At 38.3% G+C, this 27,691-nt stretch overlaps 1 protein-coding gene across 4 annotated transcripts in view; it reads left to right on the forward strand.

Annotated features, from left to right (window-relative positions):
- Window positions 1–27,691, forward strand: part of Marf1 (meiosis regulator and mRNA stability factor 1-like protein) — a 1,146,796-nt gene that overhangs the window by 136,996 nt on the left and 982,109 nt on the right. For all 4 annotated transcript variants that reach the window (XM_090377798.1, XM_090377799.1, XM_090377800.1 and 1 more), the window contains exon 4: window positions 728–845. In XM_090377798.1, coding sequence (XP_090233924.1) covers window positions 728–845 — 118 coding nt within the window. The remainder of the gene's footprint in view (window positions 1–727; window positions 846–27,691) is intronic.

The raw sequence follows: 27,691 nt of genomic DNA on the forward strand, positions 1-27,691 counted from the left end.
TAATTCCCGCTCTCTCTTTCAAAACAGTCCGAAGACGTGCCGCCACCAGCCAACATCCATTTACTGTCCAACTTCAAACCCACAGAACCAACTTTTCATCTTCCTCATTTATTCATTCAACTGCCATTTTCTGGAACAACCTTCCTTCATACGTATTTCCTGAAAATTACAATCTACAGAAGTTCAAGTCCAATGTCAACAAATATGTTCTTTCTTTTCTCAACCTCCAACCCAAGCTGTACTAAGTACTATAGGTTCTAATACCTCTCGTGTTTGGGGTTCACATAAAAAAAAAATATATATATATATTATTAAATAGTAGTCTTCTCTTCTAGAGAAGTGTTATTTATTTGAAGTAGTGCAATACTGCTATCTCATTGTGAATGTAACCACAATATGAGATACAATTAAAACGATGCCTTCTACGCTACTTATGTAGTTCAAATTTATATGTTAACTATGGTGTATTTACACCTATACTATATAGTTAATTACCAAAACTCATAAGAATTATGCCTTGTGCATTTCATTTTCAAATAAAATTTTATGTATTTGTATTGTTGTTATTTAGTGGATTTTTATGTACCTTCCAATTGTATGATAGTTATAATACAACTGTGAGTGCATATCAGGTCCACTCTATCCCTAATCTAATATAACTCTAAAATTTAAAAGCATCTGCTTTCCTTCTTTTCGTAATATTCAATTAAATGTTTCATTCTTTCAGGTAACAGTAGTTCATATAAATGCAACAAGCAAGAATGCTGCTGATGATAAATTAAAACAGTGTATGCGACGTTTTGTTGATATACATGGGAATCCAGCCACTATTTTATTAATATCTGGTGGGTTTATTTATTTTTTATATTTATTGAAGAACATATTTTGCCTTCTGGTTGAAAATTTTTAGATTATAATTATATCATTTCACAATATAATAGCATAACTTAATTTAATTTATTATGGTACTCACCTTTTTATGATCTGTATTGATGTTAGAATAAAGTGGATGATAATTTTAAATTTAAGTTAGCGTGAATAAGTTAGGATTTAAAAACAGAATTAAAATATGCGCAAGGAAGTAGAAGTGCACGTCTTCATCCTTGGCTGTCAATGTTGAAATTGGAACAATTGAAGTTATATGGTTGAAAACAGAAGGCCAATAGCCATAACAAGTGGCTTTCATTTTACACATCTTCAGTTGGCAGTGGTAGAATGAGAGTGAACGCGTGTATTTAAGAAAACTAAGTTCCCGTGATGCTCCTGGATACACGTGGGAATCTCAGATGCATGAGATTCCAGACTGGTGCTATGTTATAGGGTAGTTTGGAATTTAATACTTGGAGAGTGGAATGGCGGCGAAACCATTCTATAACTAGGGCTTCGTATTGGGAAATTTTAAAACTGGATTTTAATTTGATAATAGGAATGGCTGAATCTACTAAGGGGGTGTGGTTGTGGGATTGAACATGTGTTGCTAATTCGGTATTGGACTGTCCCGTCCTAAAGCTATTGTAGTAGTAGTACACACATGTGTTTGATGTTTTGATGGAACTGTATTTTGTGGTGGTGCTACCAATGTAGCAAAAGCATTGGTAGCACCACCACAAAATTCCGAAAATTACATTACATTGAATGAATTCTCTCATACTTTGGTAACAGTGAACTTGTTAAACCCAATATACTTTATATACAAAGTTAAAATAATACAGTTTGTTGTTGTAAAAAAAAAATGTGCAATTTAAAAATTTGTGGATGCATTCCTTTCTTACACTTTGTTTAGAATATTGCATTATAACATTCAGCGATCATCTGCTAACATGCAGTCATTCCAGAAACCTTGCTAGAGATTTTCCATTGGCTTAATTTCTTTATGGAATCATTCCCCTGCTCATTACTCCCTGCAAGATTTTGGTGAAACAGGTCTAAGTACAAATGCAAGAAATGAAGTTGCAATAACATACGACATTCTATTTCTTTTTATGTGAGCTGTAGTTTCTGAACTCCATCTTTTCAAGAGACCTGTAGTTACCTTAGAAGTTTCAACAAAGCCATTTGAAAGCCTGCTATGCTTTTAGTTCGAATACATTTTTTAAAGATGAAAGCTTTTTAAAATGGAGACATTTTTCAAAGCTTTCATCCTACAGACATTCTTTGATTTGAGGCCCACGAAGAATCCCCCTTTCACTTTTCATGGCGCTGATCTTTGGAAATTTCTCACTTAATTAATGAAATTCTCTCAAATTCATTTTACCCATCAGTTTCACAAAACTCTTCATTAGTCCAAGTAACATGGAGTGGCATAGGAAAAATCATCATTGTATGCACTAATGGAACATACTGCACACTTGTTCCTGGCATGCATGTGTTTTTTTTTTTTTTTTTGAGGCCAGTCACATCTGATATGTTGATCTGTGTTAGAATAGCTGTCCCATAGGCATAGGAAACAACATTTTGTTAACTCTACTGGCATTCCCATTAACATATCAATGACTTTGATGCCACTGTAGCTTTGCATTGATCAGTGCTGTTTTGAATTGCTTTGACTAGTGTCTTCATATTATAGTATGTCTCTTTCAGATGAACAGAATGGTCAATAGGGAAGGATGGCTTTAAATTTTCATTATGCATGAGAACAGCTTTGGAACTTAGCTGTGAGAAATTAACGAACAGATACCAATTGGAGACAATTTGTACTTGTGACAATGCCTCATAAACTCCATTGATATTATAGCAGTAGCAGAGAAGACCATTTACTGAATTTTGCCAAAACTTTTTCTTTTTTGATAGTGAGACGCTTTCATGTTCTTAACCAAGTGCTTCTGTTTTAGTCTCAAGGTGAGAAGTTCCGCTTTATCTCTGGAGAGGGTTTGTTTATCCAAAATGAGTTTAATGACCTTATTAGATCTCTAATGAGGTCATTCAACCTATCTTGGGTAAACAGCTGTGGCTGCAGTGTCTCTTTGTTGTATGTGTACTGAGGATCAACTGAAGTTCTACAGTCTCCACCAATCATACCTTCGTCATATTCCATTTTATCTTATAAAGGATCTAGGCCAGGGGTGGTGAACCTTTTTAGCATTAGTTGAGGCATATGATGCAAGAAAGCAAGCAAGCTTATGCAGCATCAGCCAAAAAAAAACCCTTCCCATTTCACTTATCCTGTCACTCCAAATGTGTGTCTAGTTCAGCCTTAAATTTATTTAAGCTATCAACTTCCACAACAACAGATGGAAGTCTGTTCCAGCAATCAACTACCTGCTTGTTAAAGGCAAACTTCCGCATATCTATTCTACAACTATCTTTCCTCAGTTTGAATCTATGCCCCCTCGGGTTCTTAATCTGAGTAAGTGGAAGTTTCCCATCAGCATTGAGCCTGCTCAAACCATTCAAAGCCTTATACACCTCGATCAGATCACCTCACAGGGGCCTAATCTCCAGATGCTGCAACTTGCAGAACTTAAGCCTTTGTAAGCACACCCCTTTGTTCCTCTCACTAATCTTGTTCCCTTCTCTGTATTCATTCTAGCAACTCTACATCCTTCCTAAAATGAGGCCTCCAGACCTATATACAGTACTCAAGGTGTGACCATTGCCTTATACAAAGGGATAATTACCTCCTTGTCTTTGCTAGCAAAATTCCTATATATCATTGACAAAACTCCATGATATATAGGAATTTTGCTAGCAGAGACGGTGCATGACAAAATTAGCTAAAAAAACTACCTTGGCATGCTCCTCAGAATTTTGCACAGTATATCATTATTTTTCTCATACACATTTAACTTGACAAAAGCGTAATAAAAAAAATAATGAAATAAAAGAAATCATTTCAAAGATGCTTTAATAAAGTTATTACAATAAAATCCTTCATAAAAAAGTGTAAGTTTAGCTTACTGAACAAATTTAATATAAAATGATAACCTCTCTTATATTATAAATATAAAACATCAAAACTAAAGGAAAGAAAAGGAAAGTAAGTATATTTAACATTAGTGAGACTTCAGTTTTTGCGTCATCAATGACAGATACTTTACATTAGGGTTAGCATTAGCATTAGCATTAGCATTAGTATTAGTAGAGGCATTTGATGCAAGAAAGCAAGCTTATGCAGCATCAGCCAAAAAAAAAAAAAAAAAAAACCCACTTCCACTTCACCCCTCTGTTCGTTCAAAATACCTGTCCAGTTGAGCCTTAAACTTATTTAGGCTATCAACCTCCACCACAAGGGATGGCAGTCTGTTCCACCAACCAACCACCCGCTGGCTAAAGGCAAATTTCCGCACGTCTATCCTACATCTGTCTTTCCTCAATTTGAATTTATGCCCTCTCAGGTGATTTTTCTGAGCTAGAGGAAGAATCCCATCAGCATTGAGCATGCTTAAACCATTCAAGGCTTTATACACCTCTATCAGATCACCTCGCTGGTGCCTAGTCTCCAGACACTGTAATTTGCAAAACTTAAGCCTTTCTTCGTAAGAGCACCCCTTTGTTCCATTCACTAATCTTGTTGCCCTTCTCTGTACTCGTTCCAGCAGCTCTACATCCTTCTTGAAATGAGGCCTCCAGACCTGTATACAGTACTCTAGGTGTGGCCTGACCATTGCCTTATACAATGGAATAATCACCTCCTTATCCCTGCTGGAAAAATTCCTGTATATCATTGACAATACTCCATGAGCTACTCTTGCAGCCCATCTGCACTGCTCAGAGAACTTCATATCTGCCTGCACAATCACCCCCAAGTCCCTTTCATTCTCTACCACTGTCAGTGTAGTACCACAGAGTTGATACGTTGCTCTGGGGTTGCTGTTTCCCATGTGTAGTACTTTACATTTGTCAATGTTAAACTTCATTTGCCACCTCTCAGCCCATCTGCTCAACCTTTCCAGATCCTGTTGCAGCAGCATAGTGTCAGTAGTGTCCTTGACAGCCCTGCCAACCTTTGTATCATCTGCAAACTTGGACATTAAGCTTGATATACCAACATCAATATCATTTATAAATACAGAAAACAATAATGGACCCAACACTGAGCCCTGAGGGACTCCACTAATAACATTAGTCCACGATGAGCAGTGTCCATTGATTACCACTCTCTGTCTTCTCCCCCTCAACCACCCCTTTATCCATAGCAGCAATTTGCCTCCAATGTCACACTGCTCCAATTTGTGTAGCAGTCTTCCATGTGCAACAGTATCAAAAGCCTTTCTAAGATCCAAGTATATAATATCAAAGTTATTCCCTGCATCCAGTTCTTTTGTGACTGCATCATAGTATCCAATCAAGTTGGTCAGGCAGGACTTCCCCTTAACAAAACCATTCTGTGTCTGAGCTATAACTGAAGTCTTGTCTAAATGATCCTGCAGTGCTTCTTTAACCAGTGCCTCCATTAATTTTCCTGGAACAGAAGTTAAGCTCACAGGTCTATAATTACTTGTGTCAGCCTTTGATCCTCCTTTGTGAATTGGGGTCACATTTGCACATTTCCAGTCTATGGGTACCTCCCCTGAGTACAAGGAAGCTCTCATAATTATGGCTAAGGGTTTGCTTACTTCCTTTGCTGCCTCCTTTAATATAACTGGATAGATCCCATCCACCCCGGGTGCCTTTCTTGTGTTTATCTTCAACAGTTTCTCGTCCACTTTACTCCCAGTTATTTCAAGATTCTGTAGCTTACTGCTAGAGTTGAATACACCTCTGGCATTCCCCTTGCTGAATAACTCCTCATGTGTGAATGTCGATGCAAAATATTCATTTAGTTTGTTAGCTACCTGAGCAGGATCATCAACAGTTGACCCATCAATATCAAGTGGACCAATCTGATTCATCCCCTTCCTTCTAGAGTTTACATAAGTAAAGAACTCTTTGCTGTTTTTCTTTGCATCCCTTGCCAAGGATTTCTCATAATCTGCCTTCGCCTGCCTAACCTCCTTTGTAACTTGGTTGCATATCAACTTGTATCTATCATATGCTTCTGTGTCATGTGTTAATTTATATGTATCCCATGCATTTTTCTTCTCTGCCATATGCCTCATTAGTTCATCTGACATCCATTTTGGCCTAAACCTTGAACAATATTTCTTAGTTGGTATGTAAAGCCTAGTAGCTTCCAAGATAAATTCTTTGAATGCTTCCCATTTTGAATTTGCTGTTGGTAACATCATCAGTTGGTCCCACTGTATAGAATTTAAATACTGTCTCAGTCCATCGTAGTCGCCTTTACGGAAGCAATAACCCTTCCCTTTACCCCTAATGGTAGTTACCTCTTTCAGTAAATCCCACTTCAGCACACTGTGATCACTGCCACCTAGTGGTTCATTTATCTGCAGATTCTTAATGCATGAAGAATCACTGCTGATAATCAAATCAAGAGTATTACTCCCTCTAGTTACCTCCCGAACATGCTGATGTAGAAAACAATCATCCAATAAATCCACAAAAGCCCTGCTAGTGTGTGAGTAACCACTCCCCAAATTCCAGTCAATATCTGGGAAATTAAAATCTCCCATTATAAGACTCTCTGATTTACTGGCCCACTCTATTTCCCTGTACAGTTCCTTATTATACTCATCAGAGTCAGTAGGCCTATAGCACACTCCTACTCTCAATTTTGATCTCCCAATGCTTATGTCACACCAAACTGACTCAACACTGCACTGTCCAGCGATGTCGACTGGCTTCACTTCCTTGGTTTTTATGTGTTTCTTAACTAATAGCATAACCCCTCCCCCCTTCCTATCCTGTCTATCCTTTCTGTAGACGTTGTACTCCCCAAATTGCAGTTCTGCATCCCTTATATCTGTGTGACACCACGTCTCTGATATCCCAACAATATCTGCCTTTGATGTTTTGAGCAATACCTCAAATTCATCAAATTTATTTACTAAACTCCTAGCATTGGTGTACACGCAAATATACCTGCACCTGTTTCTATTCTTAGCTACCCTAACACAACCCATGTGTTTACTTGTACCGCAATGGCTCCCAGCAGTCTCTGAAATACCATGCATCTTGTTTTTCAGGCTTCTGCTCATTCTAATAGAAGCAGTGCAAGAATCTCTTTCACCTCTGCCAGTGGTTACTGTCAATCTATTGGTCTTTGTCTCCCCCCAAGCTAGCAGTTTTCCGACCCACCTAACACTGCCTCGATAGCATCAGCAAATATTCTTGCACCCTTTCTATTTAAGTGTATCCCATCCCTGTAGAAGCAATCTCTCCTGTTAACAAGTACAGTCCAGGCTGAAAAAAATTCTACCCCTTGAGCCTTGCACAATCTTTCCAGGGCCGAATTGATCGACAAGGCTCTCATCATATACTCCCTCCTATCGTGTCTGGGCAGAATTGCAGACACTTTCAAATTCAACCCTAATTCTCGGCTTTTGTTCAACAGTGACCTGTACTTGTTAAGTAATTCTGCCGGTCTCCTACTCTTAATATTATTAGTGCCAACGTGTACAACTATATCACCTTTTGTGCCCTTAAAAGATGATATTCTTTTAAGGGCATAAAAGGTGATATAGATATCTTATACTTTGTAACTTTTAGAGCTATGCATGCAGCAATAGTTTCATCCATAAGACTACTGCTATGACTAGACTTAATGAAGTTCATCACTGAGAACAATGATTCACAAGAAAAAGTTAATGAGAAAATTGTTAGTAATTCTGTTGTGAGATTTTTTTTTAAACAAACAAAAGTTTCAGCAATAGAATTCCAAACTTTTAATACCTCATTTTCTGCAGTTTTCTTTGCTAATATCCCATCACTAATTGTTTTCTCTCAATATTTTCTAAATAAGCTCTGAGTTCAATAAATGTTTGCCTCCAAATTGAACTGCTCTGAATATCAATCAATCAGTTGCATCTCAAAATCTTCCAAGTCGATCCACTGAAACATTTTCAGGTTTAGTTCGACTAGTTTTACACCGTCTGCAAACTTAATGAATTTTGCAGTTTCTTCAAATTCTTTGAACTTAACAAATCTTGAAAAAAATTGTTCATTAGTTGACAGAGTGATGTTCAGACAACATTTCAAGGCTCTGACGATTTGTTTTCTTATCAGTTTCAAAATCAGTGATGTCTCTTTTCAGATTTAGGAAATATTTAAAATTGCCACCATTGATATTGCGTTTAAAACCACCCAGCTTAATTTCAAATGCCTTTATGTTATTGAACATAACATCAAGCATCCTGTAATTTGAATACCAGAGTCCTGTAATTTGAAATTCAAATTGTTTAAATGCAAGCAGAAATCTGTAAAGAATATCAAGTTACAAATCCACATAATGTCAGTCATTCCTTTACAAGAAAATTTTTGACCTATTAAAAACAATGATTTCGTCCTGACGCTCAACAAATCAGTTAATAACTGACCCTCGACTCAGCCAACAAACATTGTTGTACCTAAGTAGTCCTTTGTACAACAAAGGCACCTCATTCACTAAATTCTGAAATTGTATTTTTTTTTCAAAGCATGCGAAGAAATGAAATTAACAACCTGTATTACAGTTTGCATCACGTCTTCAAGTTTCTGTAAGCCAGCGTTTGCACACAAAGCCTCCTCGTGTATGATGCAACGAAAGCCTACTAATGGATGACCAACATGTTTTGCAAATAGATTTACAAAACCTGCTTCTGTACCAATCATACTGGGTGCACCATCAGTTGTGATGGAAACTACAGTTCATTTATAACTGCTTTATATATTTCAGTCCATATGCTGTGTTCAGGTAACATTACCATGTTAACCAATTCTTTGCATACAGTACATCACCCCTACAAATTCGAGCAATAATGGCTAGTCTAGTTGATGCCGTAATATCATTGCTCTCATCAAGACAAATAGAAAAGAATTTGCGTGAAGCCAAATCTTTTGTTAACTGTTCTGTTGTATTTTTTCCTACTTAATTATTTCGTCTTTAACTGTGTCTCTACTCAAAGGCTTCTACTTCAATGTTCTACTTCATGCTTTTTCTTCTGTGTTTCTACTTCAATGCGATGAATAATTTTTTTCTTTTCTGAAAAATTTTCAAAAAGGAGAGGATGGATTCTAGCCCTGCTTCTTTAATATACACCCATCATTGTGTGGCTTTCCACGTTGAGCAATAACCTTTGAAATTTTAAAACTAGCAGCAATTAGTTGGAACTACCCAAAACAAATTTCATGAAAACATCTGATGCAACGAAACAAAAACAATACATTTCTCAAGAAATGTATTGTTTTTGTTCTTGCTCGCTGTTATTGGTGAGCTGTTTATGAATAGTTTTATAATGCTGATTTACAGAGGAAGTCCTACACACCCAACTGTTTCAGAACACAAAATGCATAATGCTTTATTATCTTTCTTAATCATACCAAATCTTTCCTCCAGGATTCCTGAAATTCTCTGCTACTTCACTCTTCATATGAACATGTTTGTTTCTTTGCTGGTTGAGCTGCCATTCTGAACAATTAGTAAAGGACAAATTGCAATTAAAATATTTGTGTGAATTTATGGAAATTATGGAAAAGTACTAACTATAATTGACAATGAAGGAGGCTACAAACAAAAAAAAAAAAAAAACAGGCAACACAGTGGTGGCAATCCCCAAGACAGAATGCACTGGTCCCACAGGAAGTAGTTATTGTTGGTGACTCTATTGTCAGGGAGGCAGGGAATATATTATGCAAAAAAGGATAGGTGGAACAGGACTGGGGTATGTCTGCCAGGGGATAAAAGTTGATGATATTGTAAGGCAGATATCTTCTAAGGGTACAAAAGATGATATTGTCGTACAGGCACTAATGACCATAAGAGTAAGAGATCTGCAGATTTACTTATCAAGTACAGGTCAGTGCTCGAAAAAAGTCATGAGTTAGGGTTAAATTTGAAAGTGTCTGCAATTCTGCCCAGACCCGATAGGAGGGAGTATATGATGAGAGCCTTTCCGATCAGCTTGGCCCTGGAGAGATTGTGCAAGGCTCATGGGGTAGAATTTCTTTCAGCATGGTCTGTGCTTGCTAACAGGAGGGACTGCTCCTACAGGGATGGGATATACTTAAGTAGAAAGGGTGCAAGAATATTTGTTGGTGCTATCGAGGCAGTGTTAGGTGGGTTGGAAAACTGCTGGATTGGGAGGATACCATTAAAAGATTAACGATGGCTGCCAGCAGAGGTGAAAGTAATTCTTGCACTGCTTCTATTGCAACGAGCAACAGCCTAGAGGTCAAGTTGCTGGCGACTTCAAGAGCTGCTGGGAGCCATCATGGAAGAAATAAATACATAGACTGTGTTAGGGTAACTAAGAGTAAGAACAATTGCATGCACACTAATGCTAGAAGTATAGTAAATAAACTTGATGAATTTGAAGTACTGATCAAGACATCAGAGGTAGATATTGTTGGGATATCAGAGACTTGGTGTCACACAGATATAAGCAGTGCAGAATTGGAATTTGGGAAGTACAATATGTACAGAAAGGACAGACAGGGTAGGAAGGGAGGAGGGGTTATGCTGTTAGTTAACACGTTGACTACCAAGGCTTATTTGGGTAAACTGGTCTCCGACGCCAATTTGAGTTAGGCATGTTAAATTATTCAAAACCCAAATTATAATATATATTCATCACCAAAACTCATAAAAAAAGCTTTTTGTTTTAAAAAAAGCCCCGTGAATTATCTCGTAGTTGGCATATGTAATTGAAAATTCTTCATGGCAACCAACTATGAGTTAACTCAATTAAATCAGACATGTTATAACTTGCAGAATTCTCTGTATATGAATCTGTGCTATGTGTAAATCTGCTGCAGTGACACAGACTTTGCCATGTATGCTGTATTTAGTACTTTGTTATGTACTAAAAAGAACCTAAAACATGGATAAGAAGAGACCACTGACAGAAGAAGAGCTTGAGCTCTATGCTAATACGAGTGACTTAGGATTTGAAGAGCTTTTTGGCGAGTCGTGCGGTCCTGGTTCATAGATTGAACGGATCAAAGGCTCTTGTATTATTCAGTACTAAGAAAAACCATCAGATGTCCGAAAAAAACTGCATTACATATTATAGAAATATATATGCATAACGCATACACCCTTTTCCATCAAGTTACAGGTTTCTCTGAATTTTGGACATTTTATGATGGAACCCGTAACTTGACGGAAAAGTTACATTGAATCTTCGATTGGGAAAAAAATTCTAAATATTCCAAAGAAGATTAGGTCTGAACATAAAATCCATTATTTAGAATTTCAGTTGGTTATACCACCAACTGAAAAAAAACCACGCCCGTCTAAGCCGTGTCGAGTATGTACAAGAAATAAAAAACGTCGCTGAACACGCTATTATTGTCCAGTGTACTAAGAGAAGCTAGCCCTTTGTGTGAAGAAAATATTATTTTTTGTGAATAAATTCTGTTTTCTGATGCCGTGGTTGAATTTTCATTCTTATCCCAGAAGCCAACTATCCATCAGTTGCACATATTTGCTACGAATACTAGCTGCACCTGAAAGGCAAGTCATACCAGTCTGAGTTAACTTGTAGTCAGCGTCCTGGGCCAGATCGCCAAATACAAATTAACTTGTAGTTGGCATTTAATGTGTTAAGAAACAAAAAATCTAAGGAAGTGCATCCAGTTGATGTAGGTGGACAGTGCAATATTGAGTCAGTTTGGTGTGACATAAACACTGGGAAAGGGAAAATGAGAGTAGGAGTATGTTATAGGCCTAATGACTCTGATGAGTTCAATGAACAGTTGTGCAGAGAAATAGAATGGGCCACTAAATCAGTATGTCTTGTAATGGGGGATTTTAACTTTCCAGATATTGACTGGAACTTGTGGTTGGTCACTCGCACACTAGCAATACTTTTGTGTATTTATTGGAGGATTGTTTTCTACAGCAACATGTTTGAGGGACAACCAGAGGGAGTAATACCCTTGATCTAATTATCAGCATTGATTATTCATGCATTAAGAATTTGCAGAAAAAGGAACCACTAGGTGACAGTGATCACAGTGTACTGATGTGGGATTTACTTAAAGATGTAACTACCATCAAGAGTAAAGGGAAGGGTTTTTCTTTTTGTAAAGGAGACTACAGTGGTCTCGGACAGTTTTTAAATTCTATATAGTGTTCAACTGAAGATTTTACCATCAGTGAATTCTAAATGGGAAGCCTTCAGGGACTTAATCCTTGAGGCTACTAGACTTTTCATACCAAGAAATAATGTTCAAGGTTCAGTCCTAATGGATGTCGGATGAATTAATGAGGCCTGTGACAGAGAAGAAAAATGCTTGGGATGCATATAAATTATCAGGCGACACGGAAGACTATGGCAGATATAAGCTAGTCTGTAATCAAGTCACAAAGCAGGTTAGGCAGGCGAAGGCAGATTATGAGAAACCTTTGGAAAAGGACACAAAGAAAAACAACAAAGAGTTATTTACTCATGTAAACTTTAGAAGGAAGGGGATGAATCAGATTGGTCCACTTAACATAGATGGTTCGACTATTGATGATCCTGCTTAAGTAGCTCATAAACTGAATGAGTATTTTGCATCTACATTCACACATGAGGAGTTATTCAAGGAGGGGAATGCCAGAAGTTTATGAAACTATAACAGGGAGCTAAGTGATTTTGTAATAACTGAGAGCAAAGTAGAGGAGAAATTGTTGAAGTTAAACATAAAAAAGGCATCTGGGGCAGATGGAATCTATCCAGTTATAATGAAGAACGCAGCAAGGGAAGTAAGCAAACTCTTAACCGTAGAGCATATATAGAGTTAGGGGAAGTCCCCGTAGACTGGAGATGTGCAAATGTATCACCAATTCACAAAGGGCGGTTCAAAGGGCGATACAAATAATTATAGACATGTTAGTTTAACTTCTGTTCCTGGGAAAATAATGGAGTCACTGGTTAAAGAAGTGATACAGCATCACCTAGACAAGACAGCAGTAATAGTTCAGACACAGCATGGGTTTGTTAAGGGGAGGTCTCGTCTAACCAATTTGATTGGATACTACAATGTTGTCACAAAGGAACTGGATGCATAAAATAATTTTTATGAATGGCCTCAATAGCCGAGTAATCAGGAGCAGGAGTGTAGTAGCGCACGCTCTTTGAGTAGACCGGGGTTCAAGCCCCTGACTGCTGAATACGGTCGATCTGCCAACCCGCACTGGACCAGCGTGGCAGATTATGGTCCATTTCCCTCAGCATGAATTGTTGAGGAGGCTTCCATCCTGCAGTGGTTTGATAATGGCTGCACTTTACCTTTACCTTTTTTTTTTTTACCTGGATTTCAGGAAAGCTTGATACTGTTGCGCTTGGAAGACTTCTATACAAATTGGAGCAATGGATGAAGGGATGGTTGAGTGGGAGATGGCAGAGACTGGTAATAAATGTACACTCCTCTATGTGGACTAATGTTATTAGCAGAGTACCACAGGGTTTGGTCCTGGGCCCATTTTTGTTTTGTTTTTTTATCAATGATATCGATGAAGGTATGTCAGGCTTAATTAGCATTAGCATTAGTAGAGGCATTTGATGCAAGAAAGGAAGCTTATTCAGCATGAGCCAAAAAAAAAAATAATAATAAATAAATAGATAAATAAATAAATAAATAACCACTTCCACTTCACCCCTCTGTTCGTTCGAAATACCTGTCCAGCTGAGCCTTAAACTTATTTAGGCTATCAACTTCCACGACAGGGGATGGAAGTCTATTCCACCAACCAACCACCCGCTGGAGGCAGATTTCCTGACGTCTATCCTACATCTGTCTTTTCTCAATTTGAATTTATGCCCTCTCAGGTGATTATTCTGAGCAAGAAGAAGAATCCCATCAGCATTGAGCATGCTCAAACCATTCAAGGCTTTATAAACCTCTATCAGATCATCTCGCCGGTGCTTAGTCTCCAAACACTGTAATTTGCAACACTTAAACCTTTCTTCGTAAGAGCACCCCTTTGTTCCATTCACTAATCTTGTTGCCCTTCTCTGTACTCGTTCCAGCATGTTAATGTCCAAGTTTGCAGATGATACAAAGGTTGGCAGGGTTGTTAATGACAGTAAAGACAGTGTGCTACTTCAAGAGGATCTAGAAAAGTTAGGCAGATTGGCTGAGAGGTGTCAACTGAAGTTTAACATTGATAAATGTTAAGTACTCCATATGGGTAGCAGTAACCCAAGAGAAACGTACCAACTGTGTGGTACTAAACTCAGGGAGGTGTAGAATGAAAAAGACCTGGGGGTAATTGTCCAGATGGATATGAAGTTCTCTGAGCAGTGGAGATGGGCTGCCAGAGCAGGTCATGGAGTTTTGTCGATGATATATAGGAATTTTGCTAGCAGAGCAAGGGAGGTGATCATCTCTTTGTATAAGGCAATGGTCAGGCCACACCTTGAGGGGCTTAGGTTCAAATTGAGTTAAGACAGTTGTAGAATAGATGTGCAAACGTTTGCCTTTAGCCAGCGGGTAGTTGATGGCTGAAACATTCTTCCATCTGTTTGTCTAGTTCATCCTTAGATAAATTTAAGGCTGAATTAGACAAACTTTTGGAGTGACCAGATGGGTGAGATGGGATGTTTTTTTTTTTTTTTTTTTTGTCTGATGCTGTATAAACTTGCTTTCTTGCATCATATGTCTCAACTAATGGCAATGCTAATGCTAAAATACAGGAAGTTTCCTGTATTTTCAGTAAAATCTAGGAACTTTATGAGTTCCTGGGTTTACGAGTTATTTTTTTCAAGTATCAAGTATTAACTAAATTGAAAATATGAGTATTAATTGCAATAAATAAATGCTAACCATTCATAAATACCACATTTAAATCCATGCACATAGCTATACAATGCAGTACTACTGCAGCAGAGATCGTATAAAATGAAACAGAAGTGGTTGTTAATATTGCTAACTAGTTGCAGCTTGAGGTTTCTATAACTGACACTGATCTCCTTCAAGCACACAATGGAGAGCTCACATATGAAGATCTGCTTGAATTGGCAAAATGTGAAGAAGCTGATGAAAAAGATTTAATAGCTGAAATTCCTGTTCCTTCCATCACTCTCAAGGGACTTGATGAAAATTTTCAACGCATAGAAAAATCAATTGAGATTTTTGAGTTACAGGATTGAAATTTCGAATGCACTAGAAAAGTTGCTACAGATTTAAAAAATGCTTATACGTGTTATTGTGATATTTATATAGAAAAGAGTAGACTGTCTTGGAAACAAATGACTCGATACATTTCCGAAGAAGAAGACGACTCCTTGTGTTTCCAACAATCCAACATTTCTGAAGAAGAAGACGACTCCTTGTGTTTCCAACAAGCCAACAATGAGAGGTGAACCGTCAATGAGTGTGCATTTAGTGATGATCAAGAATAAACATTCTTTAACATTTGTATGACATAAATAATTTCTTTATTATTATAATTTTCTTGGTTTTAAAGGCTGTGTTTTCATTTCTTTGGACAAATAAATCATTGTTTAAGCATAAACTACTGTTTTATTGACATTTATTTAACATTACTATGGTCAAATTTCATTGCTGAGAATGTAGCCCCTGTTTTAACATTATGTCTATGGGAAATATATTTCCCCTTTACAAGTTTTAGTTTTTCAAGCGTGCACTAGGAACAAATTAACTTGTAAAGTCAGGAAATACTGTATTGAATGTGAATAATATATCTCACATAACTTTACCAATAACTTATGTTCTGAATAAATGTGTGAAACACAAATTTTTTTCTTAAATAGCCTCTGAAATCATATTTTCTTTCAGTTTGCACTAAAAGCTAATGGTAGTTTTAAATTTTTGGAAATGGCTGAAAGTATGATCATGACATTTACAGAAAGGGTAAATTTTTATTATCACTAATATCCTGCATTTATTTAAAAATGAAATTAGAAAAAAAAAAAATACGAGCTGAACGAAAATATGCAACTCCATTGACATATGTCATTACTCAAATACTAAAATTGGATAAATTAGTTGTAGCAATAAACATTTCTCAGTTTTATGCCTTTAGAAGTTTAGTGAGTCGGGGTATTGTGAGAGGCAAGACAGAGATGAAAACTGATCTGGATATTTTATTTGACGAATTAACACAATGAATGAAATAGTATATATGAGAAAAACCTTGAAGAGAAAAAACATTTGGATAGTGATATAATATACATATTATATGTATCCACTTAACTACGAAATCTTACCCTTGGAAAGGTGATATTCAAGACTTTTAATTACACAATTTTGTCAGTACGTCTTAATTCTGCAAGCGAAAAAAATTTGTACACCATGGGTTCTCTACCCCTGATCTAGACCATGCTGTGGAGATACCGGAATTGACCTACTGTCATCATGACAATTGGTCTCATGACTGAATCCAGATTCAGATAAACAGTCTTGTCCTTATGCTTCACTGAAAACATTCATATTACAAAAATAAAAAATCACTATTGTGGTCTTTTAGCTCCTTCCATAATATGGGTATGTCAGATAGCATCAACTTTTTTTTATTATTCAACCAGTCGCATAATATAATCAAATAAGGATTACAGATAGCATGTGGTGCCCATGCCTTATTCTGGTCACCTAGAGCAGCGGTTTGCAAACTATGCGGCGCAGTGCCCCAGCGAACTTACAAGGGTGTCACAGGGTAATTTAAATTTATTTGAGGGAAACAGCGATACTAGACTCTGTCGTGCACCACCTGAACTTCTAGCTCAAAGTAGTTCAGAATTTCAACATTACTTATTAAGTTGTTTGGACCTAATTACTTAATAAACAAAACTACTTAATTTCTTTTTGGCCTAGGAGTGTAGTGGAAAAATTAAGGGTGCCATGAACCGAGAAAGTTTGAGCACTTCTGACCTAGAGGATAGTCGTAGTATAACTCTGAAATTTTCTGAACACTTGCTCTGATTTTGAACATTCACCATGATCATGTAGTATATTTTCATTACATTGAATTTGAATGAAAATCAGACCAGAGCAGCAAAGCAAAGAGGATCAAGCATTAGCATTAGCAAAGGCACATGATGCAAGAAAGTAAGCTTATATAGCATCAGCCAAACCCCCCCTTATTTAATCCATCGACTTGCTCAAAATGTTTGTCAAGTTCTGCCTTGAATCTATTTAAGCAATCAACTTCTACAATGAAAGATGGAAATTTGTTCCAGCAATCAACCACCCGCTGGCTAAAGGCAAACTTCCGCACATCTATCCTACAACTGTCTTTCCTCAATTTGAATTTATGCCCTCTCAGGTGATTATTCTGAGCAAGAGGAAGAATCCCATCAGCATTAAGCATGCTCAAACCATTCAAGGCTTTATACACCTCAATCAGATCACCTCGCATGTGCCTAGTCTCTAGACACTGTAATTTGCAAAACTTAAGTCTTTCTTCGTAAGAGCAACCCCTTGTTCCATTCACTAATCTTGTGTTGCCCTTCTCTGTACTCGTTCCAACAGCTCTATACCCTTCTTACTATGAGGCCTCCAGACCTGTATACAGTACTCAAGATATGGTCTGACCATTGCCTTATACAAGGGGATAATCACCTCCTTATCCCTTCTAGAAAACGTCCTGTATATCATTGACAAGACACCATGAGCTACTCTTGCAGACCGTCTGCACTGCTCAGAAAACTTCAAAGCTGCCTGCAGTTTTGAAGTTTTCTGAGCAATTTTTGAGCAATTACCCCCAGGTCCTTTTCATTCTCTGCCACTGTCAGTGTGGTACCACAGAGTTGATACTACATTACTCTGGGATTACTGCTTCTCATATGTAGTACTTTACATTTGTCAATGTTAAACTTCATTTGCCACCTCTCAGCCCATCTGCTTAACTTTTCTAGATCCTGCTGCAGCAATGTACTGTCATTAGTGTCATTAACAACCCTGCCAACCTTCGTATCGTCTGCAAACTTGGACATTAAGCCTGATATACCATCATCAATATCATTTATAAATACAGAAAACAACAATGGAACCAACACTGAACCCTGAGGGATTCCACTAATAATAACATTAGTCCACGAAGAGGAGTGTCAATTGATTACCACTAGCTATCTTCTCCCACTCAACCATCCCTTTATCCGTAGCAGCAATTTGCCTAGAAGGCCACACTGCTCCATTTCATGCAGCAATCTTCCATGAGCAACAGTATCAAAGGCTTTTCTAAGATTCAAATATATGATATCAAAGTTATTCTTTGTATCCAGTACTCTTGTGATTACATCATAGTATCCAATCAGATTAGTCAGATGAGACTTCCCCTTAACAAACCCATATCGTGTCCAAGCTATAAATTAAGTCTTGTCTAGATGATCCTGCAATGCTTCTTTAACCAGTGCCTACATTAATTTCCCTTGAACAGAAGTTAAACTAACAGGTCTGTAAATACCTGTCTCAATTTGTGGAGTGGGGTCACATTTACACATCTCCAGTCCATGGGTACCTCCCCTGAGGTGCCTCCGTAGCCAGGTGGGCAGGAGTAGCAGTGCATAGCACTCGCTTCTTGATTAGACCACGGTTCAAGCCCGTGACCACCAAATACGGAGGATGTGGAAAGGTCAGGGAACAACCACCGCATATTCCCAGAGCAATATGGCCTTAGTTGCTAATGCTCCTAAAAATCAAAATAACATAACCTCCCCTGATTCCAGGGAAGCTCTCATAATTATACCTGAGGGTTTGCTTACTTCTTTTGCCGCCGCCTTTAATATAACTGGATAGAGTCCATCCACCCCTAGGTGCCTTTCTTGTGTTTATTTTCAACAATTTCTCCTCCACTTTACTCTCAGTTATTACAAGATTATCTAGACTACTGCCAGAGTTGAATACACCTCTGGCATTCCCCTCCCTGAATAACTCCTCATGTGTGAATGTTGATGGAAAATATTCATTTAGTTTGTTAGCTATCTGAGCAGGATCATCAACAGTTGAACCATCGATATCAAGTGGACCAATCTGATTCATCCCCTTTCTTCTATAGTTTACATAAGTAAAAACTCTTTGCTGTTTTTTTTGCATCCTTTGCCAAAGGTGTCTCATAATCTGCCTTCACCTGCCTAACCTCTTTGTAACTTGGTTACAGAGCAGCTTATATCTATCATAGGCTTCTGTGTCACATGTTAATTTATAAATATCCCATGCATTTTTCTTCTCCGTCACATGTCTAATTAGTTCATCTGACAGTCATTTAGGCCTAAATCTTGAACAATATTTCTTTGTTGGTATGAAAAGCCTAGTAGCTTCCAAGGTTAATTCTTTGAATGCTTCCCATTTTGAATTTTCTGTTGTTAACATCATCAGTTGGTTCCACCATATAGAATTTAAATACTGTCTCAAACCTCCGTAGTCACCTTTACAAAAGCAAAAACCCTTTCCTTTACTCTTGATGGTAGTTACCTCTTTGAGTAAATCCCACTTTAGCACACTGTGATCACTGCCACCTAGTGGTTCCTTTATCTGCAGATTCTTGATGCATGAAGAATCATTACTGATAATCAGATCAAGAGTATTACTCCTTCTAGTTCCCTCCCGAACATGCTGCTGTAGAAAACAGTCATCCAATAAATCCACAAAAGCCTTGCTAGTGCGTGAGTGACCAACCCAGAAATTCCAGTCATTATCCGGGAAATTAAATTTCCCTCATTATAAGACACTCTAATTTACTGGCCCACTCTATTTCACACACCTACCTCATTTTTCCTTTCCCAGTGCTCATGTCACACCAAATAGACTCAACATTGCATTGTCCACCAACATCAGTTGAATGCACTTCCTTAGATTTTATGTGTTTCTTAACTAACAGCATAACCCCTCCTCCCTTCCTGTCCTGTCTATCCTTTCTGTACACATTGTACTCCCCAAATTCCAGTTCTGCACTGCTTATGTCTGTGTGACACCATGTCTCTGATATCCCAACAATATCTGCCTTTGATGTCTTGACTAGCACTTCAAGCTCATCGAATTTATTAACTATACTCCTAGCACTGGTGTACATGCAAGTATACATGCACCTGTTTCTACTCTTAGTTACCCTAACACAGCCCATGTATTTACTTGTTCCACTGTGACTCCCAGCAGTTCTGGAAATTCCCATTGCCTTGCTTTCGAGGCTGCTGCTGCTGCTCATTTGCATTTCAATAGATGTAGTGCAAGAATCACTTTTACCTCTGCCAGCGGCTACTGTTAATCTATTACTCCATGTATCCCCCCAAGCTAGCAGTTTTCCAACCCACCTAACTCTGCCTCGATAGCATCAGCAAAAATTCTTGCACCCTTTCTATTTAAGTGTATCTCATCCCTGTAGAAGCAGAGTCTCCTGTTAACAAGCACAGACCATGCTGAGAAAAATTTTATCCCTTGAGCCTTGCACAATCTCTCCAGGGCCGAATTGATCAACAAGACTCTCATCATATACTTCCTCCTATCGTGTCTGGGCAAAATTGCAGACACTTTCAAATTCAACCCTAACTCACGGCTTTTTTTTCAGCATTTTCCTTTACTTGTTAAGTAATCCCTTGTTAAGTAATTCTGCCGGTCTCCTACTCTTAATATCATTAGGTGCCAATGTGTACAACAATATCACCCTTTGTGCCCTTAAAGGTAGTGAGAATGCCATGGCTCTGAGGGGGGAGGGGCAGTTTTAGGCTGAATCACTGCCTTATGAAATGTGTGGTTTGTTGATGTTGGCAGAGTTATCAGGAATGGAACATGTTATTGCCAAGGGATGTCTTTGTGTGTATGTGTGCTCGATTTAGGGAGGGTCGGGATATTAGGTGCCAACTGAGTGTTAATATGGGCCTTCATGAGAGCATGTAGAACAGGGTGGATGCCCTTGAAGGTATTAAATTAGAGGCCCATCAACTTGTCAGCTGCCCATATCAACACCAGAGCTTGCACATGATTGTTAGGTAATGCTGTAGCAATCCTCCAGGGCAAAATACGCTGGTTGCACAGGAGCTAGTTGTTGTCAGGGAAATGGAAAATACAGTTGAACTTCTCTTTAAAAATCTTCCCTATAGCAAATTTTTGTACGTAGCAAACTTTTTTTGATTTCTCCTTGGTCATTACACTAAAAATAGTTTCTGTATAATGAAAAAAATTTGCATAAAATGATCTGATTTTGAGAGACCTGGGTACGCATTGTTCGTACCTCTGTCCTTTAGGCAATAAAGCTGATGTTGTTGAAAGATGAATTAATTAAGATGATTAAGAATTAATTACTTTAGCTTTTAAGAGCTAAAGGGATTAATTCCACAAATTAATAGCTAAAACATTCTACAATTTAGTGGTACATGCTTTTCGTAATAGGAAAAGTGAACAATCCCGATGTAGTAGTAGTAGTAGTAATGTCATGTGATGCAAGAAAGCAAGTGTATGAGCTTATGCAGCATCAGCAAAAAATAAAAATAAAAATTTCACACAACTATTCCCTCTAAATGTTTGTCCAGTTCCTCCTTAAATTTATTTAACCTATGTACTTCCACAACGACAGATGGAAGTTTGTTCCAGCAATTAATCACCCACTGGCTAAAGGCAAATTTCTGCACATCTATTCTACATCACTCATCGGTGAAGACAGGATATTAGAACTGGAAAAGGAATTAGAAAATGTGAATTGGAATATCATCGGTTTGTCTGAAACAAGAAGAAGAAATGAATCACTTATAAGTTTATCAAGTGGAAATCTGCTGTACACCAATGGAAACAGTGAAAGGAGTGAAGGTGGAGTTGGGTTTCTGGTCCATAAAGATTTTAAAAACAACATTTTGGAATTCAAAAGTACATCACCAAGGGTGTCAAGACTGATACTCAAGATTTCTAAGAGGTACAAGCTAAAGATTATAATGATTTATGCACCAACATCGAGCCATGATGATGAAGAGGTTGAAGAAATGTACACTGAAATTGAGAGTCTTGTAGATGAGCAGAAAACCCACTACAATATTATCATGGGGGACTTCAATGCTAAGGTTGGAAAAAGGCAAAACAGTGCAGAAAGAGGAACTATAGGAAATTTTGGAATTGGTGAAAGAAATAAAAGAGGTGAAAGACTTGTGGAATTTGCAGAATCTCAAGGAATGTCAGTAATGAACACTTTTTTCAAGAAAAGGGTGAACAGAAAGTGGACATGGAAGAGTCCAAATGGATTAACAACTAATGAAATTGACTTCATCCTCACTAACAGAAGATATATTGTGAATGATGTTACCGTCCTGAATAAGGTAAATGTTGGAAGTGATCACAGAATGGTAAGATGTACACTTGATATAGATGTAGGAAAGGAAAGGAAAAAACTGACTCGAGTAAATAATACAAAGGTCTTTGAAATAACAGAGGAGGAGAAAAAGCAGTATGTACTGGAACTTAAGAACAAGTTTGAGCTTCTGCAGACTGCTCAGGACCAAGATATCGAGGAGGAATATTACAACTTTCTGAAAGTGATAAAGCCCAAGAAACCTATAGGGAAACAGAAATCCAAAGAAGAAAAAATTAGTCAAGAAACACTTGTCATGATGAACCAAAGATGACAAATGAAGAGCAAGAAAAACACTGACAGGGAGAAAATTGAGTATACTGAGTTATGCAAAGCCATTAGAAAGAGACTCAGAGAGGACATAAGAAGATTTAACACAAGAAAAGTAGAACAAGCATTAAGGGAAAACAAAGGATTTAAATCAGCAGCCATGAGCAGTAATACAGAAAGACAAATGATACTGAAACTGAAGAATAGCGATGGTGTACTTATAAACAGCAGAGAAGGCATAATTCAAATAGCAGAAGACTACTATAGAGAATTATACAAGGAGCGAGGGAATGATACCAGCAGTGGGGAAGATGGATTGCAAAGTAGCAACACATACAACATACCCGATATTCTTCCTGATGAGGTAGAACATGCATTGAAGAAAATGAAGAATCGGAAAGCCCCGGGGGAAGATGAAGTTACTGTAGAGTTGTTAAAATTGGGAGGAAGAGACATAACACAAAAACTGGCAAGGCTCTTCACAAAGTGCATTAGAAAAGGTGTGATGCCTAAGCAGTGGAATAATGCAATCATAGTTTTGCTGCATAAGAAAGGAGATAAATCAGAAATTGGAAATTATAGACCAATTAGCTTGTTATCCCATATCTACAAGTTGTTCACAAGGGTCATTACTAACAGATTAGAAAGAATACTTGATGAGAATCAACCGAAAGAGCAAGCTGGCTTTAGGACAGGATTCTCAACTATGGATCACCTTCACGTAATATCACAGCTAATGGAGAAAGCAAATGAATATAAAACACCATTATGCCTGGCATTTGTGGATTATGAAAAGGCATTTGACTCCATACAGCATAAGGCAATGTTTCGGGCACTGGAAAGACAAGGCATAGATACTCCATATATTATGATTTTGAAGAAAATATATGAGAGTGCTACATCCTTTATTAGACTAGACAAAGACAGTAGCAAATTTAAAATCGAGAAAGGAGTTCGACAAGGAGACACAATATCTCCGAAGCTGTTTACTGCTGCCCTTGAGGAAGCTTTCAGAAGATTAGACTGGTCGCAGAAAGGAGTCAATGTGAACGGAGAGTACCTAAACCATTTACGATTTGCAGATGACATTGTGGTCATAAGCCACGATCCCAAAGAATTAGAGGAAAATCTTTATCAGTTATGCAGAGTTAGTAAGGATTTTGGACTAAAGATGAATATGGCTAAAACAAAAGTAATGATGAACAAGTATGCCACGGAAAGGAAAATAATGATTGAAGGAGCAGTAATTGAAAAGGTGGAGTCATATACTTATCTGGGACAAGTTATTAGCTGTAATAATGATAAATGGCTGGAAGTCAAGAGAAGAATAAATTTTGGATGGATAGCATTCAAGAAATATAGTCACATACTGAAGAGCAATATCCCAGTTTGTCTGAAACGTAAAATAATGAATCAATGTATACTCCCCACCATGACTTATGGAAGTGAAACTTGGGCACTCACCAAAAGAATGGAAGAGAAGCTGAGAACTACACAGCGAAGAATGGAACGAATCATATTGGGAATCAGACTGTTAGATAAGAAGAGAAACACATGGATTAGGCAGCAAACTCAAGTAAAGGACATTCTTATCAAAACTAAAGAACTAAAATGGTCTTGGGCAGGACACATAGCTCGAAGACATGATGACAGATGGACTAAGAAAATAACAGAATGGTACCCAAGAGGAGCTAGAAGAAAACCTGGAAGACAAAGGCGGAGATGGATAGATGAAATTCTTGAGTTTTCTAGTAGTAAATGGATGGCCAGTGCTCAAAACAGAAGGAACTGGAAAGTTGCTGGAGAGGCCTTCATCCTGCAGTGGATTGAAAATGGCTGATGATGATGATGATGATGATTCTACATCTGTCTTCCCTTAATTTGAATTTATGCCCCCTTAGGTTTGTAATTTGAACGAGTGGAAGGATCCCATCAGAATTCAGTGTGCTCAACCCATTCAAGGCCTTATACACCTCAATCAGATCACCGTGCAGATGTCTAGAGTCCAGCCACTGCAAATTGCAGAACTTAAGCCTCTCTTGGTAAGAGGATCCCTTCATTCCCCCCACCAATCTTGATGCCCTTCTCTGTACACGCTCCAGCAAATCTACATCCTTCCTATAATGAGGCCTCCAGACCTGTATCCAGTACTCAAGGCTTGGGCTGACCATTGCTTTATACAGAGGGACAATCACCTCCTTTTCTCTGCTAACAAAATTCCTATATATCATTGGCAAAACCCCATGACCTACCCTGGCAGCCTGTCTACATTGCTCAGAAAACTTCATGTCTGACTGCACAATTACTCCCAGGTCTTTGTCATTTTCTACCACCCTAAATGTAGTACAATACAGTTCGTACGTTCCTCTGGGGTTACTTCTACCCATATGCAGTACTTTGCATTTTTCAAGGTTAAACTTCAGTTGCCACTTCTCAGCCCATGTGCCCAAATTTTCTAGATCCTGTTACAGTAGCACACTGCCATTACTGTCATTAACAACCCTGCCAAGCTTTGTATCATCTGGAAACTTCAACACTAAGCTTGAAATACCTTCATCAATATCATTGATAAATGTACAAAACGACGGTGGACTCAATGCCGAATCCTGTGGGACTCCAATAATAACATTAGTTCACGAAGAGCAGCACCCATTGATTCCCACCCTCTGTCTTCTCCCACTCAACCATCCTTTTATCCATTGTAGCAACTTACCCTTAATACCATTCTGCTCCAATTTGTACAGTAGTCTTCCATGCACAACAGTGTCAAACGCTTTCCTGAAATCCAAGTAAATGATATCAAAATTATTTTTTGCATCTACTGCCTTTGTAGCCACATCATTATAACCAATCAAATTTGTCAGACAAGACTTTTCCTTAAGAAACCCATGCTGTGTCTGAATTATTGCTGCCATCTTGTCTAGATGATCCTGCAATTCATCTAGCGTTATAAATATAGCATTATAACTGTGTGGAGATATAAGTTTAGGGTTTTAATTTTGTACTGAAATTGAAATTTTATTGAAATTAAATCGAAATCATGACTCTGACCAGAGCAGCAAAGCAAAAGGCCCAAGCTAATGGGAGTGCTGTGGCTCAGGGGAGAACTTAGGGGGGCAGTTGCCCTCTGAATCACAGCCTATTAAAATGCACTACTTGCTTGATGTTTGTGGAGCAGTCAGTTACGGGACATGATACTTCAATCGGGGATGTCTTTGTGTGTGCGCAATGCAAGGAGTGTAAGGAAATCAGGTGACAACTCAGCATTGTTATGGGCCTATATGAGAGCTTGAAGGACAGGGTGGATGCCCTCAAAGGATTAAGAGTGAGGGGCCCATCAAGCTCTCAGCTGCCCACACCAATGCCAGCACTTGTGCTTGGTCATCACGCAACACAGCGGCAGCCCCCAAGGCAGAATGCGCTGGTCCCAAAGGAACTAGTAGTTGTTGGTGACTCTATTGTCAGGGAAACGGGAAACATGCTTTGTAAAAAGGATAGGTGGAACAGGACCAGGGTATGTCTGCCAGGGGCAGAGGTTGATGATGTTGTAGAGCGGATATCATCTTTTAAGGGCACAAAAGGTGATATAGTTGTACCCGTTGGCACTAATGATATTAAGAGTAAGAGACCGGCGGAATTACGTAACAAGTACAGGTCACTGTTGACAAAAAGCTGTGAATTAGGGTTTAATTTGAAAATGTCTGCAATTCTGCCCAGACACGATAGGAGGGAGTATATGAAGAAAGCCCTGTCGATCAATTCGACCCTGGAAGGATTGTGCAAGACTCAAGGGGTAGAATTTTTTTCAGCCTGGTCTGTACTTGTTAACAGGAGAGACTGCTTCTACAGGGATGGGATACACTTAAATAGAAAGGGTGCAAGAATGTTTGCTGATGCTATCGAGGCAGTGTTAGGTGGGTTGGAAAACTGCTAGATTGGGGGGATACAAGGACTAATAGATTAACAGTAGCCACTAGCAGAGGTGAAAGTGATTCTTGCACTGCTTCTATTGGAATGAGTCGCCGCCGGGAAAATAAGATGCAGGATATTTCAGAGACTGCTGGGAATCATTGTGGTACAAATAAACACATAGGCTGTGTTAGGGTAGCTAAGAAAAAGAACAGGTGCATGTATACTTGCGTGTACACCAATGCTAGGAGTTTAGTAAATAAATTTGATGAATTTGAGGTATTGCTCTAAATGATAGGAGGGAGTATATGAAGAAAGCCCTGTCGATCAATTCGACCCTGGAATGATTGTGCAAGGCTCAAGGGGTAGAATTTTTTTCAGCCTGGTCTGTACTTGTTATCAGACTGTACTTGCTTTCAGAGACGTGGTGTCACACAGATATAAGGAATGCAGAACTGGAATTTGGGGAGTACAAAATCTACAGAAAGGATAGACAGGGTAGGAAGGGAGGAGGGGTTATGCTATTAGTTAAGAAATACATAAAATCGAAGGAAGTGAAGCCAGTCAACATAGCTGGACAGTGCAGTGTCGAGTCAGTTTGGTGTGACATAAGCATTGGGAGATCAAAATTGAGAGTAGGAGTGTGCTATAGGCCTAATGACTCTGATGAGTATAATAAGAAACTGTACGGGGAAATAGAGTGGGCCAGTAAATCAGAGAGTCTTATGTGTCTTATAATGGGGGATTTTAATTTCCCAGATATTGACTGGAATTTGGGGGCTGGTCACTCATACACTAGCAAGGCTTTTGTGGATTTATTGGATGATTGTTTTCTACATCAGCATGTTCGGGAGGCAACTAGAGGGAGTAATACTTTTGATTTGATTATCAGTAGCGATTCTTCATGCATTAAGAATCTGCAGGTAAATGAACCACTAGGTGACAGTGATCACAGTGTGCTGAAGCGGGATTTACTCAAAGAAGTAACTAACATTAGGTGTAAAGGGAAGGGTTATTGCTTTCGTAAAGGCAACTACGATGCACTGAGACAGTATTTAAATTCTATACAGTGGGACCAACTGATGATGTTACCAACAGCAAATTCAAAATGGGAAGCATTCAAAGAACTTATCTTGGAACCTACTAGGCTTTAAATACCAACTAAGAAATATTGTTGAAGGTTTAGGCCTAAGTGGATGTCAGACGAACTAATGAGACATATGGCAGAGAAGAAAAATGCATGGGTTACATACAAAT

This window comes from Mastigoproctus giganteus, chromosome 7, assembly GCF_048544385.1.
Source record: "Mastigoproctus giganteus isolate SK-2022 chromosome 7, ASM4854438v1, whole genome shotgun sequence".
NCBI classification, from domain to species: domain Eukaryota; kingdom Metazoa; phylum Arthropoda; class Arachnida; order Uropygi; family Thelyphonidae; genus Mastigoproctus; species Mastigoproctus giganteus.